Source organism: Rhinoderma darwinii, chromosome 12, assembly GCF_050947455.1.
Source record: "Rhinoderma darwinii isolate aRhiDar2 chromosome 12, aRhiDar2.hap1, whole genome shotgun sequence".
Lineage (NCBI taxonomy): Eukaryota > Metazoa > Chordata > Amphibia > Anura > Rhinodermatidae > Rhinoderma > Rhinoderma darwinii.
The window spans coordinates 31105728-31125778 of record NC_134698.1 but is presented as its reverse complement, the minus strand read 5'-3'; the positions used below and the strand labels follow the sequence as shown (position 1 = coordinate 31125778).

General features: G+C 42.1%; 1 protein-coding gene across 1 annotated transcript in view; it reads right to left on the bottom strand.

Annotated features, from left to right (window-relative positions):
* BAHD1 (bromo adjacent homology domain containing 1) overlaps positions 1-20051 on the bottom strand; it is a 172683-nt gene that overhangs the window by 33291 nt on the left and 119341 nt on the right. Inside the window, exon 3 of the mRNA XM_075844758.1 lies at positions 975-1351. Within this exon, the coding sequence (XP_075700873.1) occupies positions 975-1351 (377 nt within the window). The remainder of the gene's footprint in view (positions 1-974; positions 1352-20051) is intronic.

Here is a 20051-nt window from a genome sequence, read left to right as displayed (position 1 = left end):
ACATCAGTGAGCACATGCTTACATCGTTGTGATGAGATTACATGATACAAATCAACAGTAAAGAATAAAACGAGGAATTATAGAACAGTAGCAACAACATTACAGAAAAGAATTCAGGCGACAGTCATAGTTGTGCGTAACATATATGGACCCCCCATCACAGGATAGGCAAGTGGATGGGTATAAATCAAAAAGCCTATTTTCCGTATTGTACCAATCCACGTATTGAAATGGTTTTACTACGTCCACTATTTGTTGTCATTAAAAGTGCGATCTGATCATTTATTTTTTTTAGTAGAGAATTTCTTAGTGCCTTTCCGCTAAGATCTCTCTGTAGACAGTCAATATAAAAAACTATTTTAGCTGTTCACTGAGAATTGAAATGGTGGGGACATCAGATGATAACTATTATTGGAAGAAGTAGCGTTTAGCTACCAGTATATGCCCAGTAATGCTCCCATATCGTGGCTTTTGTATGGAAACCTCAATCCAACCACCTTTATGTTTGGCTGTAGTGCACTCCGTATAGACGATATGTAGACAATTAGCCGGAGCTACAAAGGGTCTTTCTCTGGAGCACCCAGGACGAGTGTGCATTACACAGACATCACATAGATTTCATTGCAAACCATGTAATGTTTCAATTCCCCTGCGGGGGCGCTGCAGGGAAATGAAACACTTGGTTCCCCTGCGGACTGGAGCTGATAGCCGGTGGTCCGTTCAGAAGGGATCCCTTCTAATAAAAAGGGCTTGCCCATTTAAGTTCATTGTGAGTTGCGTGGCAACTTTCTAGCACTGTAAGATGGAATCTGGTCCCTGAAATTAATCAGAACAGGGGTTATACTTCAGTTATTTAAAAACAGATTGCCAAGTTTTTATTTTTTGTTGTTTGTATGTCACATTTATGCTACTTGACTGTCTTTTACCAGAATATTGTATATGTGTGTTTATAAGGGTGGACGATAGATACTTACCACAACATAAACAGCCTTCTCACAAGCGGTTCCCAAAGGCATCCAGCCATTTGTAGCTCTTCTCCTGCTGATCCTTTGTTGCTTCGGGTGACTGTGACCTTTGTTTGTTTTGCTGTCCGTTTCATGGACGCAGCCTGATGTGTTCCGAACTCCTGACTTGGAGCCACTTGGAGGTTTAGAGCTCTGCGGGCATTCACGTGCAGTTTTCAGCATGGCTATTGTCTGAGGTTCTGAGTTGGGTGTCATTAGGTAGGGGACAGGCTCAGCAGCAGGTGGGACACTTGGAACTGGGCATCCTGAGAGTGGGTGTGCAGGAGACACAGGGTGATCTGCTGTGGGGATTGTTAAACTCAGCTGGTCAAGTGACTTGTATCCATCTGAGATGAAGGAAACAAAATATAGCATTTAGTAGAAGACATCTCGATTTCTAGATCTCTTTGTAATACTAATGTGGGCAGTACTAAAGAACGGATTGAAAAGGCCTGTCCACTTTTTACAAATTGTCAGCCACTGTGCATATAGCAGATCACACGGTTAATTCATATTACACACATTAGTTCTCTTTGGAGTACGGTTTACATGGAAAGTTGAATGCATCAGGTGTAATGGGGCAAATGGGAGGTCACAAATCTGAGCCAGACTAGAAGCTTCATAATATTTAAGGGTTAATACATACAGTAGACCAGTGTTTCCCAACCAGGGTAGCGTGGAACATTGTAAGAAAGCAACAGCTATCACTTTTACAGTAGGAATGGAGTAATTGTAGGGTATCCCAGGAAAATAAAATCTTGCTAAAAAAACTGCTGCTACTGATGCGGGGAACGGCAGTCCCGAAACCCCCCTTCCCTTTCACTGCTCACGCAATGAGGAAGACATTGAATGGAGGGGTGGTGTAGCATGCACGCTGCTGCTCCATTCAATACCTTTGTAAATGAAGGAAACAGCATTTTTCTAAATGTACCCCTTCATACGTGGACATAAGTGCACGTCTTATTGCGGGGGTTGAAGTTCCATACACCTCGCACTAACGCCCAGGAACAGAAATTGCTCTGATCCTGGCCTTTTAACCACTTAGATGCCACGGTCAATAGCGACCGGGGCATCTAAGTTGTTAGAAAGAAGGGGGCTTCCCTCTCCAACAGCCCATCTCCGCGATTGCGGGGTGACTATGGTTTTTGTGGCAGCTCAGGACCTAATGAATGCCCCCAGGTCTGCCTTTTTCCTGCATCTGTTAAACCCTTTCTCTAGTAGGGCTCAACAAGAGCCTGGAAAAATGACAATATACTGCAATACACTAGTATTGCAATGTATTGTACCAGCGCTTTGTTAAATATAAAGTTTTCAATAGTGTACAATAAAATAAAAAATTTTAATGTTAAAAAAACCAAAACCTTTTCCATTTGTCCTCTAAAGAATTGTAAAAAATAGAAAAACGTTAACAAAATTGGTATTGTCCGAACAATATAACAATTAAATAAAAAACACTAGAGTTTCTGGTTTTCGGTCACCTTCGCGCTAAAAAAAAATGTACTAAAAAGTGATCAAAAAGTTGAATGTACCAAAAAATTGTATCAATAAAAACTTCAGCTCGACCCACAAAAAATATGCCCTTACACCGTACGAACGACAAAAAAAAGTTATGGCTCTCAGAATGTGGTGACACAATTTATTTATTTTTTTAACATGAAAGCCATACCTTTTTTATTTTTCAGTCAAAAAAGCTGCTGTGTAAGGGCTTGTTTTTTGCGGGATGGGTTGTAGTATTGGTACTATTTTGGGGTACATGCGACTTCTTTGATCACTTTTTATCCTATGTTTTGGTAGTGGTGGAGACCAAAATAATAGCATTGTTTTTTATTTTTATTTTTTTTGCGGCGTTCGCCATGTGGGAAAAAAAACCCATTACAGTTTGGGCAGTTACGGATGCGGTGATAACAAAATATGTGTACTTTTTTTTTTTTTTTTTTTTTTTTTTTAACGGTTTCATTTTTTTCCTATAATAAAAGACATAGGAAAAAAGGCTTTTTTTTTTTTAACTTTAATCTTTTATTTTTACACTTTTATTCAACATTTTTATTTACTTTTTTTTTTGTCCCAATACCAGAATTTGGACTTTGATACCGATACTTCGTGTAGTATTGCGATACTCGATAGCAAAACCATACTGTGCCAACAATAATTAAAGAAAAGTTTTTCAATTTTCGGATGTGAGGCTCGTGGTGTGATGAATTTTGAACCCCATGTGCCTCACATTAATAGTCATTAACCCCATCATGTTCCTCACAGTCATAATGGACAACAATGGGTTAATGTGTGAGGTACATGATGGGGTTAATTAGTATTAGAGTGAGGCACTAGGAGGTTCAAAATTCAGAATACCTCGTGCCTCATATTAAGTGAAAGAAAGCAGCTTTTGTTTTTCTTTTAACAGCGTAATGATAAATGACGCTATAAATTTGTTATTACGGTCGCGACGATACCGAATATGTGTATCTTATGTACTGAGACTTTTATTTTAATGTTTATTTTTTATTTAAACAATGTTTATTGTGGTTTTTTTTTGCTTTATTTTTTTTAATTTAACATTTTTTTTTTACTTTTTTATTTTTAAACTTTAATGTACTGGCATATATGTATATGCCAGTACATTAGTCTGTGTACGGACATACCTAGCTATGCCCTAACAGAAAATATGGTCAGATAGCCCTGGGGTCCTTCAATGGACGCTGGGATGTCTGCCCATAAATGGTATTTCCCTCGATCGGGTCACAGGAATTCCCCTTGAAGTCGGCTTTGATCGCAGCATTCAGGGGAATAGTGGCAGAGATGAGGTTTCTCTGATCTCTGTCGTTAGAGAGTGCGGTCAGCATGAGGTGATGTGGCCGGTGCTGCACTAATGAGCGGCGGCGCCTACACTGAAGACCGAAAACATGGGGGTGTTTTGCAGTGCACCTGCCATGTTCTTTTTCTACAGTGCCGGAGCTCATTAGTGCAGCGCTGATTGCATCAACTCATGCTGAATTCACGCGCACACTTGTAGGTAGCAGGGCAATCGCTGTATCACACAGCCGCAGCCCTGCTCTAACCACATTCATGTGTTACAATACTAGGCTGTGCAGCCAAACAGCTTAATATCGAAATACACGAATTAACGGTATTAAACCATTTGAGGGTGCACGGCATCGAAATCGTATCGATAAGTCGATGTATTGTCCAACCTTACTAGGGGATTTGAAGGCCTGCACCTCTGATCTTTACTCTAATACATTGCACTACCCACAAAGTGCGAGGTATTAGAGCTGTACGTTATTCACCGACAGCAAGCTTATTCGGCCCCACTTGTTCGACCAGGCAGCCGGTTGCCATAGCAGAAAGATAAGTATGATAATTGTTTTCCTTTTTTACTTATAAGGGTATGTTCACACGCAAACTAAAAAACGTCTGAAAATACGTTTTTTTTTACGCGGCCGTTTTTCAAAATGGCCATGTAAAAAAAACGGCCCATCGGAACAGAACGCCGTTTTACCATTGCAATTAATGGGCAGATGTTTGGAGGCGTTCTGCTTCCAAGTTTTCGTCCGTTTTTCGGGCGTTTACGGCCCGAAAAACGGCCAAAAATAGGCCGTGTGAACATACCCTTAGCGTTACAATTTTTTTTTTTTTTTTACAGGTTCGTTTGTTGGACTGCTTTGGATCAGAGGACTACTTTGATGACAGAGTTTTTATTTTCAGTAAAATGGTTAACGAGGGTTGTGTGGCGGGTTTTATTTCAATAAAATATTTTTTTTATATCTGTGTTTTTTCAAAAACTTTATTACTAAGGCTTAGTGTTAGCCAGTGAATAGGCTAGCAGTAACCCTCTTTTATTACACCGGTAGCCACAGACATCTGAATCGATTGTCTGACAGTGGGGTGGCCGCAGGCTGGGAAAGCCCAAAAAACGTAGGCCTTCCCACCCTGGTAATGCTAGGCAGCTGCTGCTGCGTTGTATCTGACTGGTTATGAAAAATAGGGGGGGGGCACATTGTTTTTTATAAAAAAAATTTTTTTAAAGTAAATAATTGCAAAAAAAAAACAAAACGCACATTGCCCCGCCCCCATCTTTTCATAACCCGCCAGATACAACATAGCAGCAACAGGAAAGCATTATCACGATGGGAAGGCTTACGGTTTTTGGGATCATCGGGCTTCAGATAAATCCAGAAAAGTTAAAGGCCATTCTCGATTGGCCTCATCCTTAAAGGCCTTTGTGCTATATAGAGGTTTCTAGGTTGTGCGGACTTCTACAGTTTATCCCGAATTTTTCTTTGATTATGGCTCCCATCTCAGTTCTCACCAAAAAAGGGAGCCAAAGTAAAGGATTGTTGCACAACAAGATGAGAAAGGTGTGGGATCAGCGGCGCTCCTACGTGGAGTTAAGTGGTGTTGGTTGCCGGCTGCCAACCACTGCAGTCCCTCGGTGGTAGATTCCATCGTACCGGGGACAGAGCATATGGAGAATAAATCAACAGGAAAAAAGCAGTGTAGTATCGGGTAACGGCGCCAGGCTCAGGAGGACAAGGAACGAGTTCACAGGTATATGATCAAGGTAATCTTTTATTTGAACGACGACGCCTTTCTAGACCGGACTGGTCCCTTCGTCAGGTCAATGCAAAGAATCTGCATTCTTCGAGCTTAAAAAAGGTCCTTCACTTCTGCCTCCGTTCTACACCATCCAGATGCCTCCCGTCAGTTTTTGTTGGCGGTTGACACCTCTTCCATTGGTGCTATGCTAAGGGAAAAGTGGTCTCCTATGGCTTTTTCTCAACTCTTCTCGGCAGCAGAGAGGAACTATTCTATTGGAGATCGTGAGCTTCTAGCTATCAAGTTGGCCCTAGAAGAGGAGAATCTGTTGGAAGGTTCAGCACACCCAGACCACAAGAACCTTAACTACTTACAGTCGGCTCAATGACTAAATCCACGTCAAGCCAGGTGGTCGCTTTTCTTTGCCAGGTTTAATTTTCAACTTCATTTTCGTCCAGTGGACAAATAGGTCAAAGCAGACACACTATCCCGATCGTTTGAGACAATGGACCATGAAGAGGATTTACAGCACATCATTGACCGCTCACATATAATAGCTGTTACTCCATTGCAGATAAAAGACATTCCTCCATGGAAAACATATGTTCCTCCTGCAGACAGGAGGAAAATTCTCTCCTGGTGTCACAATTCTAAATTGGCAGGTCATTCTGGCATTCGAAAAAAACGGTGTTTCATCACCCGCCACTATTGGTGGCCCACGTTACCCAAGGATGTCCAGAACTTTGTCTCCACCTGTACCAAGTGTGCCTAAAACAAAGCTACTCATTCCAAGCCTGCGGGTCTACTCCAACCTCTGCCGATTCCTGATAGTCCCTGGCAGCATATCGCCATGGATTTCATTACAGATCTTCCTCCCTCCGCTGGATGCACTACTGCCTGGGTCGTTGTTTATCGTATTTCCAAGATTGCACATTTCATTCCTCTGTCTGGTCTTCCTTCAGCTCCTCGCCTGTCAAGCCTCTTCATTCAGCATGTCTTTCATCTGTACGGATTGCCTCTCCACATTGTCTCTGATCATGGCATCCAGTTCACATCCAAATTCCAGACGTAAAACTGGACTTCTTTTCTGCGTACCATCCAATAGCCAAGTCGAACGAACGAACGAACGAACGAACGAACGAACGAACGAACGAACGAACGAACAAAGTGCTCAAAAACGCTCTGCGCCATTTTATATAAGCTTAACATGAAAACTGTGTACATCTCCTTACGTGGGCCGAATTCTCGTATAATAATCATACAAGCGAATACACTACTACTGCTTCGTTTTTCATAGTTTACAGCCAACACCCTCGTATGTCTCTCCCTGTGCCTGCTACCTCCGAAGTTCCCGCAGCCAATGATTTCTATGGAAACTTTCTCCAGATCTGGCAACAGACCAAGTAAGCAATCTTGCAGGCGGCGGTGAGGATGAAGAGATAAGCTGAATGGAAGAGAAGGCCACCTCCTCAATTTCCCCCCAGGGCGAAGGTCTGGTTGTCCTCTAAGAATATTCGCTTGAAGGTTCCTTCCTACAAATTTGCTCCTAGATTTCTCCGTCCCTTTGAAGTCTTGCGACAAATCAATCCTGTATCCTACAAACTACGTCTACCTCCTGCCCTCAAACTTCCCAATCCCTTCCATGTGTCACTCCTCAGACTAGTCTGGACCTAAGAGGAGCAGGAACCGTGATGCCCGCGGCCGCAGACATCCCCCTCTTACCGGCAGCCGAGACCGCAGGACTATGCCTCTCCCTTCCCAGGGATGCCGTCACGCTCTGCTCTCTTCCCCCTCTCGCTGTCTGTCCTGTAGGGTGCGCGCGCTCGTGCAAAATCTTAAAGGGCCAGCGCACGCACCAGTAAAGTTATCACCAGCCTATCCCTGCGCACCTTCGCCCTTATAAGTGACCCTGCCCCATCCCTAGTGCCTGAGCAATGTTGTTACTAACCCTGTATAAGGCCTCATGCACATGTCAGTATTCTGCTTCAGTATTTGGATGCCAAAACCAGGAGTGGGTCCAAAACACAGAAGAGGTGCAAATCTTTCCACTATAGGTTCTCTCTGTTTATGTTCCACTACTGGTTTTGGCTTCCAAATACTAAAGCAAAATACTGACCAGAATACTGACGTGTGCATGTCCGTGACGACTTCAGTATCAGTGTCCAAGACAAGCAAGCTTCCGTTAATCCGGCACAAGGCAGCTTCCGTTAATCCGGCACAAGGCAGCTTCCGTTAATCCGGCACAAGGCAGCTTCCGTTAATCCGGCACAAGGCAGCTTCCGTTAATCCGGCACAAGGCAGCTTCCAATAATCCGGCACAAGGCAGCTTCCAATAATCCGGCACAAGGCAGCTTCCAATAATCCGGCACAGGGCAGTTTATGATAATCCGGGACAGGGCAGTTTCCGATAATCCACCACCAGCCTGCCATCTAGGTACCACCGATCAGTGACTGTCCTATATTTGTTTGGCCTGCTGCTACTCCGTTCTGGCAGACATTACACTTACTCCTCCCGGGTCTAGCGCTGGAGCAGCAATGTCAGCGAGCTACACGGTTTCCATAACGTCGGGAGTTATGGGGGGTGTCAGACTAAAAGTGCTTAGAGCAGCATCGACTCTAAATATGGCCCTGGACAGAGGGAAACATTAATTCCTCTAGAAATACATAAAAAAAATCTACAGCATATAAATTTTATATCGCCGTATTCGTACTGACCCACTAAATAAAGTTAACATGTCATTTATATTGCACCGGAAACACTGTAAAAAAAAAATTTGAAATAAAAAAGCCAGAATTGCTGTTTTTTGGTCACCTCCCAAAAAAGTTGAATATAAAGTGATTAAAGAGTCGCATGCCCCCGAAAATGGTACCAATGAAAACTACAGCTCGTCCAGCGAAAAAACAAAAACCCTCATACAGCTCCGTGAATGTAAAAACAGAAAAAAGTTCTGGCTCTAGTACGGCAGTGGTGAAAAAAACATCCTGATGTGCAGGCCAGAGGAAAACATCCCTTCAGTATCAGGAAGTGGTTATCAAGACCCTAGTATTTAGGAACCAGGAAGGGGAGGGACATAGCACATCTGCTGGAAGTGAGGGTGCCCATATTATACCAGGGGGACACTTATCCAGCAAGGTTTCCAAAACTACAAAGGAGAAAAGTCCGCAAAGGTGCAGAGTGTGTTCCAAAAGGGGGATGAGAGCGGACACCATCTATCAGTGCGACACTGGTCTTCAAAGCTCACCACACATTTATGGATAATGTTATTATTTACCCCATTAATATACCCTCTTATTATGCCCTGATGTACTCCGCACAGATTACATTTGCCCCCACATTATAAACTGAAATACCAGTAGAACTACAAACAGAACTACTAGCAAGCTAAATCTGAACTCCAAAAGCCAAATGGCGCTCCCTCCCACCTGAGCCCTAGTGTGCCCAAACAGCAGTTTACATCCACATGTATGGCATTGCCATACCCAGGAGAACTTGCTTCACAATTTTTGGGGTAAGATACTCTAGTGGCACAAGTTGGGCACAACACATTTTGCACTGAAACGGCATATCAGTGGAAAAATTGCAATTTTCACTTTGAATCATCCGCTGCGTATTAAGATCTGTAAAACACCTCCGGCATGGCCTAGCAGGCATTTACTACGGGCAGACCTGGGGGCCTTTATTAGGCCCCCGGCTGCCATCGGAGACACAGACACTTGGCGATCTTATAGCCGGGTGTCAGTGGGATGAGAGGGAGCTCCCTCCCTCTCTCCAAAACCACTCAGATGCGGCGCACGCTATTGAGCACCACATCTGAGGAGTTTAACCGGTGAGATCGATACTAATATCGATCTCACGCATTCGAGCAGAGATGCCCCCAACCCTCAGCTACCTCTGGCAGCTGAGAGCAGGGAGATTTAATGGCTCCCTGCTCGATTTACTTTATTCTGATGCAGTGACGTGAAACGGCTATTGAAACAGAATACAGCCCACTAATGACTGCCGTGAAAAGGCTTATTGGCGGTCATTAAGGGGTTAAAGGCTTCAGCCCTCCTCTCTATTTACGTCATTTCGGCAGGCCACCAATCTGTGTTCAGCATGTCATTTCTGAAGTCCCGGATTGTGGCGAGCCTCCGTTGTGACAGCCAATCAGAATACCCGAACGACGAAGCGTTCCTAGTAACCCTGGGGAACTCCAGGCGGCTTCGTATTCACAATCTGATCAACACCGAAGGTAAACACTACAAAAATCTAAATCCATGGTACTACATACTCCTTGTCCCATAACAGCCAACCATATATAGGATCGGCCGCACAGGACCAGGACCCAGCTATATCCAGAAAAATAATGGATGATCGCATAACCTATAGGAGACATGGGGGTTTAGTTTGGTCTATACAACGTACCTAGTTAAGGTGGCATAAATCACTAGAGACCAACATTCTTCCTGGTTTGTCCCCTACCACACGATGATGTCAATTTCTGCAAAGCAGGACAGCAGTCTACGCTAAAAATCCAGGATATAAATTGGCACCAAAAAAACAGGAGATAAAGCCGGGATACAACTATGTATCCACTGTACATTATGTCAAGATGTGGAAGGTAAAAGAAACTACTTAGCTATGTAAAATCAGAGGAAGCAAGAATATGAAATTTGCTCATTCAGACCATATGGATTAATAGTTTGCATCCGAAAAATACATTGTGCTTCCTTCTGCAAAATAATTTTATCCAAATTTCCACCTTTCACTGACGATCTAATTTGTTCAACTCCTTGAAATTTAAGGGTCATTGCATCCCCCTTATGACATTCCCATACATGGCGTGACACCGTGGTGTCATCTTTCCTCCAAATGTTTCCCACATGGTCACGAATCCTTCACCTGAATTGCCTACTCGTTTTCCCAACATATTGTAACAGGCATCCACAAGTGATGAGGTAAACAATGCCCTTTGTTTTACAATTAGTGTAGGACCTGTTCTCAAAGATCGCGCAAATCTACGAACTCTTGAAGGCTTTACTAGACAAAATGGAATCACATGCCCTGCACGAGCCACATCTAAAGTTTCCTTTAAGGCCGCTATTCAACCAGGTAGTAGGTTTGACCTGTGGATTGAGGTGACTATGTATAAACCAATCTCTCAAATTACGTCCCCTTCTGTATGTAATCATGGGAGACTCCTCAACCAGGCCACCCACATCTGGGTCAGCTCTCAAAATTACCCCAATATCGTTGTAGGATTTCCCTGATCTCTTTATTAGCCGAGTCAAAAGTTCCAATGACCCGGATACAATCCTCTTCAGATTTCTTGGGTTTAGGATTAAGTAGGTCATTTCTGTTACAACCAAGGGCATTTTGATACGCCACTTTTAAGACTCCCTTGGGCTTGAACTTCTCTTTCAGTTCTCTTGCAGAGGTTTTGAAGTTAGAAATGGTCAAACAATTTCGATGCGCCCTGAGGTTTTGACCCTTGAGTAACCCCCGACTTAGAGTCATCGTATGCCAGCTTTCCCACCGTAAAATACTGTTGGTGGCAGTCTTTTTACGATACATATTCGTTTGAATAGCTCCTGAACCAGTCTTGGAAATCATCACATCAAGAAATGTGATCTTATTCTCATGGATTTCTGACGTGAAAAAAAAACCTAGGTCATTGGCATTAAGGATGCCAACAAACTCTTCAAAATCACCCTTTGTTCCTGTCCATAGGATCAGAACATCATCAATGAATCTGATCCATAAAAGGATACAAGATGTCCATTTTTCCATTAAAGAGGCTCTGTCACCAGATTATCAAATCCCTATCTCCTATTGAATGTGATCGGCGCTGCAATGTAGATAACAGCAACGTTTTTTTTTAAAAACGATAATTTTTGCCCAAGTTATGAGCAATTTTATATTTATGCAAATTAGCTTTTCAATGGACAACTGGGTGTGTTTTCTCGTTTTACCAACTGGGCGTGTATTGTGTTTTTACCAACTGGGCGTGTATTGTGTTTTTACCAACTGGGCGTTGTGAATAGAAATGTATGACGCTGACAAATCAGCATCATACACTTCTCATCGTTCCCACCCAGCTTCTTTCACTGCAGACACACAGCGTGACGTCACCCACAGGTCCTTCAACCTTGGCGTCTGACAGAGAAGATACATGGGCTCCAGCCGTCCGAGAAGGTAATATGCTCGTCTCTAGGGAGTTTGCTATGCTTACCTGCACACGGTGATGCTGCTGCAGATTCAACTGTACCCTCTGACGCCTGGAGCGGATGTGTCTTCTCTCTTCCGACGCCAAGGTTGAAGGACCTGTGGGTAACGTCATCATTCCCAGCCAGCTTCTTTCACTGCAGACACACAGCGTGACGTCACCCACAGGTCCTTCAACCTTGGCGTCGGAAGAGAGAAGACACATCAGCTCCAGGCGTCCGAGAGAGTACAGTTGAATCTGCAGCAGCATCACCGTGTGCAGGTAAGCATATCAAACTCCCTAGAGACAAGCATATTACCTTCTCGGACGGCAGGAGCTGTGGGTGACGTCACGCTGTGTGTCTGCAGTGAAAGAAGCTGGGTGGGAACGATGAGAAATGTATGATGCTGATTTGTCAGCGTCATACACTACTATTCACAACGCCCACTACTATTCACAATGCACGCCCAGTTGGTAAAAACACAATACACGCCCAGTTGGTAAAACGAGAAAACACGCCCAGTTGGTAAAACGAGAAAACACGCCCAGTTGTGCATTGAAAAGCTCATTTGCATAAATATAAAATTGCTCATAACTTGGGCAAAAATTATCGTTTAAAAAAAAACAAAAAAACTTTGCTGTTATCTACATTGCAGTGCCGATCACATTCAATAGGAGATCGGGATTTGATAATCTGGTGACAGAGCCTCTTTAAGTCACTGAAGACAACCTCTTTTCCCCACCAGCCCAGGTACAAATTGGCATAAGTAGGAGCACAAGGACTCCCCATCGCCACACCCCTGAGCTGGTGGAAAATCTTCTGGTCAAATAAGAAGAAGTTGTGCTCCAGGATGAATCGGAGTAATTCGATGACAAACTCATTATGGGCCTGATATTGTATTCCTTTCCCATTCAGGAAATATTCTACGGCTCTACATCCATGATCATGGGGAATAGAGCTATACAAAGCCTCGACATCAAGAGAAACCAATAGGACATCATGATCACACTGTATATCCTCTAATTTTCTGAGAGAGTCCATAGTTTCCCTCAAATACGACGGGAGGGAGACTACAAACGGTCTGAGGATTTGGTCAAGGTACAGACTGGCATTTTGTGACAGACCGTCTATTCCTGATACAATCAGGTGACCTTTTAAGGGGGTTACCCCCTTATGTATTTTGGAGAGACCATAAAACATCGGTGATTAATAAAAAGAAAGCCCCAAAATCCACTAGATGCCCCTCCAAACTGTTCTGTAAAAAAAATAGGTTTTGGACATTTTCTAGTAAAAAATAGTGTAGTACCATGTTAGCCAGAAACAACATGCAATGTTAAATACTTGTGTGTCAAAAAAGACAAAAGTATAGTAGGTATGATACCTTTATGGCTAACTATAAAAATTATAAATGCAAGCTTTCAGAGCACACAGGCCCCTTCATCAGGCAAGTTTACAAATCATATGTGAGAATTTGCTGCTAAAGCTATATATGCCTTGTAAAGTCCTAGAAATATAAAAGGATGTTCAAAAATAAGGGAAATGTTAACTAGTTACTATCCTGTGTGGTATTACCATACGTCTTACAAGAAGATACATTGAATTTCGAAAATTCTAATTTTTCCACATTTTCTCAAAATTTTGGTGTTTTTCACAAATAAACACTGAATAGATCTACCAAATTTTACCATTAACATGAAGTACAATGTGTCACGAGAAAAATATTTTAGAATCGCTTGGATAAGTAAAAGCATTACAAAGTTATAACCACATAAAGGAGACATGTCAGATTTGAAAAATCATGCTCTGTCAGGAAGATCAAAACCGACTGACGAAGGAGATAGGCATTTTTGGATGTTTTATTAACCTGTAGTCTCTTTTCTTTTTTGGTGCTAGTTTTCCAATGTATACAGCTTCAATAAGATGGTTATAATCTTTCGGTGTAAGTATGTAATTATTTTCAACTGTTAAAATTCGACATGCTTCTTTCAGATAGGATTCTCTATCTTAAATTACAATTCCACCTCCTCTGTCTGCATTTCTGATAATATGTTTGATGTCTATTAGATTTTTTTTTATAGCTTTACGTTCATCTATAGTAAAGCCCTGTTCACACAAAGTTGTTTGACACGGAAACCGCGCCAGAAAACGTGCCAAAAAACTAAAATGTCTCCCATTGATTTCAATGGGAGGAGGCAGCGTTTTTTCCATCTGGAAACGGCGTGCAGGTAGATCAAAATCTGCCTCAAAATTCCAGATTCTGCCTGAAAAAAACCTCTGTGTGAGCTGGGCCTTAGGCTATGTTCACACGGAGTTCTTTGCAGGTAGAAAATTCTGCCTCAAAATTCAGTTTGGAATTTTGAGGCAGATTTTGATCTGCCTGCACGCCGTTTGCCACGTTTTTCATTGAGCACCACAGGCAAAAAACGCAGCAAAATACGCTTTTTCTGCCTCCCATTGATGTCAATGAGAGGTCAGAGAGGTAAACGCCCGAAGATAGGGAATGTCGCTTTTTCCTGCGAGACGGTTTTTCCGCCCGCGGGGAAAAAACGCCTCCGCCTCCCATTGAAATCAATGGGAGGCATTTTCAGCACTCGCGGTTTCCGCATAAAAAAAAACTGTGTGAACTGGCCCTTAGATTGTTTTCATAGAAAATGGGATTCTTTATTTTGTTCTTATTTATTTTTTGCAATTTAGTAGAGACGAAGGCAAAAGAGGTTTCTGTATAATTCCCTTTGTGGTGTGTGGGGGAAAAAGTAGGACTTGGGTTTGAAGTCTGTGGGAATTGGTCGAACACCGTATAAAAATATAAAAAACAAAAAATGCCAGAACAGCTTTTTTTTTTTAAATTTGTTTTTGTATAAAATTACAGAAATATATTTTCCTGTCATGTCAAAGAATGACTAAAAACAGCAAAAATACCATGTTTGAACATACCCCAAGTAGGAGTGAGGCAGCTGCATTTAACCCTTTCGCTGCCTGAAACTTGTGTACTGTACTTGTTGAGACAGCCAACATTTTTTCTATATGCCTTTCTGCATTCATAGTTACATAGTTACATTGTTAGTACGGCTGAAAAAAGACACATGTCCATCAAGTTCAACCAAGGGACGGGAAAAGGGAAGGGAACAATTTCTACACCTAGGAGCGAATACTTTTTTGTTCTAGGAAATTATCTAAGCCTTTTCTAAAGCCATCTACTGTCCCTGCTGTGACGGCTCCTGCGGTGACTATTCCATAGATTCACAGTTCTCACAGTGAAGAAGGCTTGTCGCCTCTGCAGGTTGAACCTTTGTTTCTCCAGACGGAGGGAGTGCCCCCTTGTTTTTTGAGGGGGTTTTACATGGAACAGGATTTCACCATATTTTTTGTATGTGCCATTAATATATTTATATAAATTAATCATGTCCCCCCTTAGTCGTCTTTTTCAAGGCTAAACAGATTTAATTATTTTAATCTTTCCTCATAACTTAGATTCTCCATGCCCCTTATTAGCTTTGTTGCTCTTCTTTGTATTTTTTTCCAACTCCAGGGCATCCTTTCTATGAACTGGAGCCCAGAACTGAACTGCATATTCTAGATGAGGCCTCACTAATGCTTTGTAAAGTGGTAATATTACATCCCTGTCCCGCGAGTCCATGCCTCTTTTAATACACGACAATATCCTGCTGGCCTTTGAAGCAGCTGATTGACACGGCATGCTGGTATTTAGTTTATGATTTACAAGTACACCCAGATCCTTCTCAACAAGTGACTCCCCCAGTGTAGCTCCCCCTAGGACATATGATGCATGCAGGTTGTTCATACCCAGATGCATAACTTTACATTTATCTACATTAAACTTCATTTGCCAACTGGATGTCCAAACACTTAGTTTGTTTAAATCTGCTTGCAATTCATGAACATCTTCCATAGACTGAACTATATTACATAGCTTGGTGTCATCTGCAAAAATAGAAATAGTGCTATTAATCCCATCTTCTATATCATTAATAAATAAGTTGAATAATAGTGGTCCCAGCACTGAAACCTGTGGTACACCGCTTATTACCGGGGACCATTCAGAGTAGGAATCATTGACCACAACTCTCTGAATACGGTCCTTGAGCCAATTCTCAATCCAATTACAAACTATACTTTCTAAACCTATAGTCCTTAATTTACCCATTAGACGTCTATGAGGAACAGTGTCAAATGCCTTTGCAAAGTCCAAACACACTAAATCCACAGCGGCCCCTCTGTCTAGGCTTCTGCTCACCTCTTCATAAAAACAGATTAGGTTAGTTTGACAACTTATGTCCTTAGTAAAACCGTGCTGGCTGTCACTTATAATACTATTTTTTGTCACATAATCCTGTATATAGTCCCTCAATAGCCCCTCAAACATTTTCCCCACTATGGATGTTAAGCTTACTGGTCTATAATTACCCGGGGAAGACCTAGAGCCCTTTTTGAAAATAGGCACCACATTTGCCCTGCGCCAGTCCCTTGGCACTATTCCAGTCACTAGAGATTCTCTGAATATTATGAAAAGGGGGCCAGAAATAACTGAACTAAGCTCTTTAAGAACTCTAGGGTGTATCCCATCTGGTCCCGGGGCCTTGTGCACATTTATTTTATTTTATTTAGCTTGGACCATATCTACATTCATCCAATTCAATATATCAACTGATATATTAACAGCACTGGCACCGGCTACATCAGCTGCTCTTTCTTCAGTTGTATATACAGAGCTAAAGAACCCATTTAGTAACTCTGCCTTCTCTTGATCCCCTGTGATCAACTCCCCATTACCACTATCTAGGGGTCCTACATGTTCAGACCTTGGCTTTTTAGCATTTATATACTTGAAGAATTTTTGGGGATTTGTTTTACTATCCTTGGCCACCTGCCTTTGATTTTGTATTTTTGCTAATTTATTTTCCAACAACCATAACTTTTATATTTTACGTAGCTGTATGGGGTCTTGAGACGATCTGTAGTTTGTTTTAGCAAACAAGTAAGTAAGGCTATGTTCACATCTGCGTCAGGGCGTCGACTACGGTATTCATCCCATGAAAACGACGGAACCCTTGCACAACAGAGACAAACAAAACTTTGGCACCGGATCAGACACCATTGAAAATTAATGGTGATGGAAACGGAAACCTATGGTTTCAGTTTGTGTCAGTCAGGGCTCCGTTCCGACGGAAAGCTCTGACGGAACGGAGCCCTGACGCAGATGTGAACGAAGCCTAAGCGTTTTATTTATATTAACTTATTAAGGGAGAAATTAAAAAAACAAAAAAACAACATTTACCGATCACCATAAATCATGCGATAACTTTATTGCACGTGTTATGGGGATACCAAATATGTCTGTTATTGAACCCCTTAACCACTTCCGGCTATTGGGCGTGACTGTATGTCCAGATTCAAAGTGCGTTCCCACACAAGGGTGTACAGATAAAGCCTGCACAGGAGCTGTGTGCGCTTCATCTTCAGCGGCTGTCAGCTGTCATACACAGCTGACATTCCGCTGCAACGGAGGCAATGGCAGTTACCGCCGATCGCCGCCTTCAATGCGGCTGTCAATGGCGTCCGCCGCATTGAAGCGGTTGACAGATTGAGGCAAGATGGATCGCGGGTGGCGATGGTTGCTATGACAACCAGGAAGCCGTTGCTAGGTTTTCTGGTTGCCCAGGTACGGAAGCCTATTAGGTCCTGCCCGAGGCAGGACCTAATACGCTAACTGTCAGATGAAGAATGACAGTTACAATACACTGCACTATATAAGTAGTGAAGTATTGTACCGGGGATCAGAAGACCAGATCTTCAAGTCCCCAGGTATTTGTAATAAAAAAAAGTTAAAAAAGTTAAAAAAAAATGTGAAAGAAAAATAAATAAATAAAAGTTGTAACTAACAAAAACAACAAATCGCCCTGTTTCCCTGATCAACTCCTTTCTAATTAAAAAAAAAATGAAAACATGAAAAAAAAAATACACATAATAGGTATTGCCGCGTTCGGAACGCCCTGATCTATAAAAATATCACATTATTTTTACCGCACGGTGAACACCGTAAATAAATGTAATAAAAAACAATGACCGCATTTTATTTTTTGGTCATCTTGTCGCAAAAAAAATGTAATAAAAAGTGATCAAAAAGTTGCAAGTAACGCAAAATGGTACCAATGGAAACTACAGTTCGTCACGCATAAAACAAGCCGTCCCGCAGCGATATTAACTAAAAAATAAAAGTGTTATGGCTGTCAGAAAATGGCAACACTAAAACATGATTTTTTTTTAGAAAAGAGTATTATTATTGTGGGAACGCAGTGAAACGTAAAAAAACTATATAAACTTGGTGTCGCTGTAATCGTATCGACCGCAGAATAAAGTTAAGATGTTGTTTATATCGCACGGTGAACAATGTAAAAAAAAACAAAAAAAAAACTGTGCTAGCATTGCTGTTTTTTTGGTTTCCTCATCTCCCAAAAAATGGAATAAATAGTGATAAAAAAATTGCATGTACCCCAAAATGGAACCAATAAAAATTACAGCTCGTTCCACAAAAAACGCACCCTCACACAGCTCTGTCACCGGAAAAATAACACGCTATGACTCTCAAAACGCAATGATGCAAAATGATGCTAAATGACGGCCCAGACTAATTTTTTAGGTCCAGTAGAATTTCACTAAATACCCCACATCGTCATCTGCTGGACCCCACAGGTGGACCCTGTAGATGCAGCGGTGATGAGGAAACTTTAGGGCCTTGTGCGGCTTATAGGGCTAGTGAAGAAGTCAAAGATTAGGCAATACTGGAGCGCAGATATTTTGTATAATAACCAATAAACCCGGCCTGTGCATAAAGGATTGGTTCAAAGCGTACCACACCAATCCATGGATTATTCATTTACCCCATTATTACATCATCCTATTATATGACCTGTTGCACTCCGCCCAGATTACGTATACCCTGATGTACTACGCCCAGCTTACATATACCATGATGTACTCCGCCCAGCTTACATATACCCTGATGTACTCCGCCCAGCTTACATATACCCTGATGTACTCCGCCCAGTTTATATACCCTGATGTACTCCGCCCAGTTTACATATACCCTGATGTACTCCGCCCAGCTTACATATACCCTGATGTACTCCGCCCAGCTTACATATACCCTGATGTACTCCTCCCAGTTTACATATACCCTGATGTACTCCGCACAGCTTACATATACCCTGATGTACTCCGCACAGCTTACATATACCCTGATGTACTCCGCACAGATTACATATACCCTGATGTACTCCGCACAGATTACATATACCCTGATGTACTCCGCACAGATTACATATACCCTGATGTACTCCGCACAGATTACATATGCCCCCACATTATAAACTGAAATACCAGTAAAACAAGCAAAATCTGCGCTTCAAAAGCCAAATGGTGGTCCAACTGAGCCTGGCAGTGTGCCCAAACAGCAATTTATGACCACATATGGGGAATTACTGTATTCTGGAGAACCCGCTTAACAATTTATGAGGTGTGTGTCTACCGTGGTACAAGCTGGGCACAACACATTGGGCACTGAAATGGCATATCTGTGGAAAATAGCAATTTTCAATCTGCAACATATATTGTTTACTCATTTTTGCAAAACACTTGTGCGGTCAAAATGCTCACTACACCCCTAGATAAAATCTTTGAGGGATCTAGTTTCCAAAATGGGGTAATTTTTCGGGTGTACCACTGTACAACATGGTGTCAAAAAACTAATCTTGTAAAATCTCCACTCCAAATACTAAATGGCGCTCTTTCCCTTTAGAGCCTTGCTGTGTGTCCAAATAGCAGTTTATGACCACGTGTAGGGTATTTCCCTACTTGGGAGAAGTTGCTTTACAAATGTTGGGGGGCTTTTTCTCCTTTATTTGTTGAGAAAATGAAAAATGTTGAACTAATGCTACGTCTTATTGGAAAATAATGTAATTTTTCATTTTCACTGCCCATTTCTAATAAAATCTATGAGACACCTGTGGGGTCAAAATGCTCACTACCCCCCTAGATGAATTCCTCAATGGGTGTAGTTTGCCAAATGGAGTCACTTTTGGGGAGTTTCCACTGTACTGGTACTGAAGGAGCTTTGTAAAAGCAACATGGTACAGAAAAATCAATCCAGCAAAATCTGCTCTCCAAAAGCCAAATGGCGCTCCTTCCCTTCTGAGCCCTGATGTGTATTCATACAGTGGTTTATTACCACATATGGGGTATTTCCGTACTCTGGAGAAGTTGCTTTACAAATGTTACGGTGCTTTTTCTCCTTTATTTGATGAGAAAAGG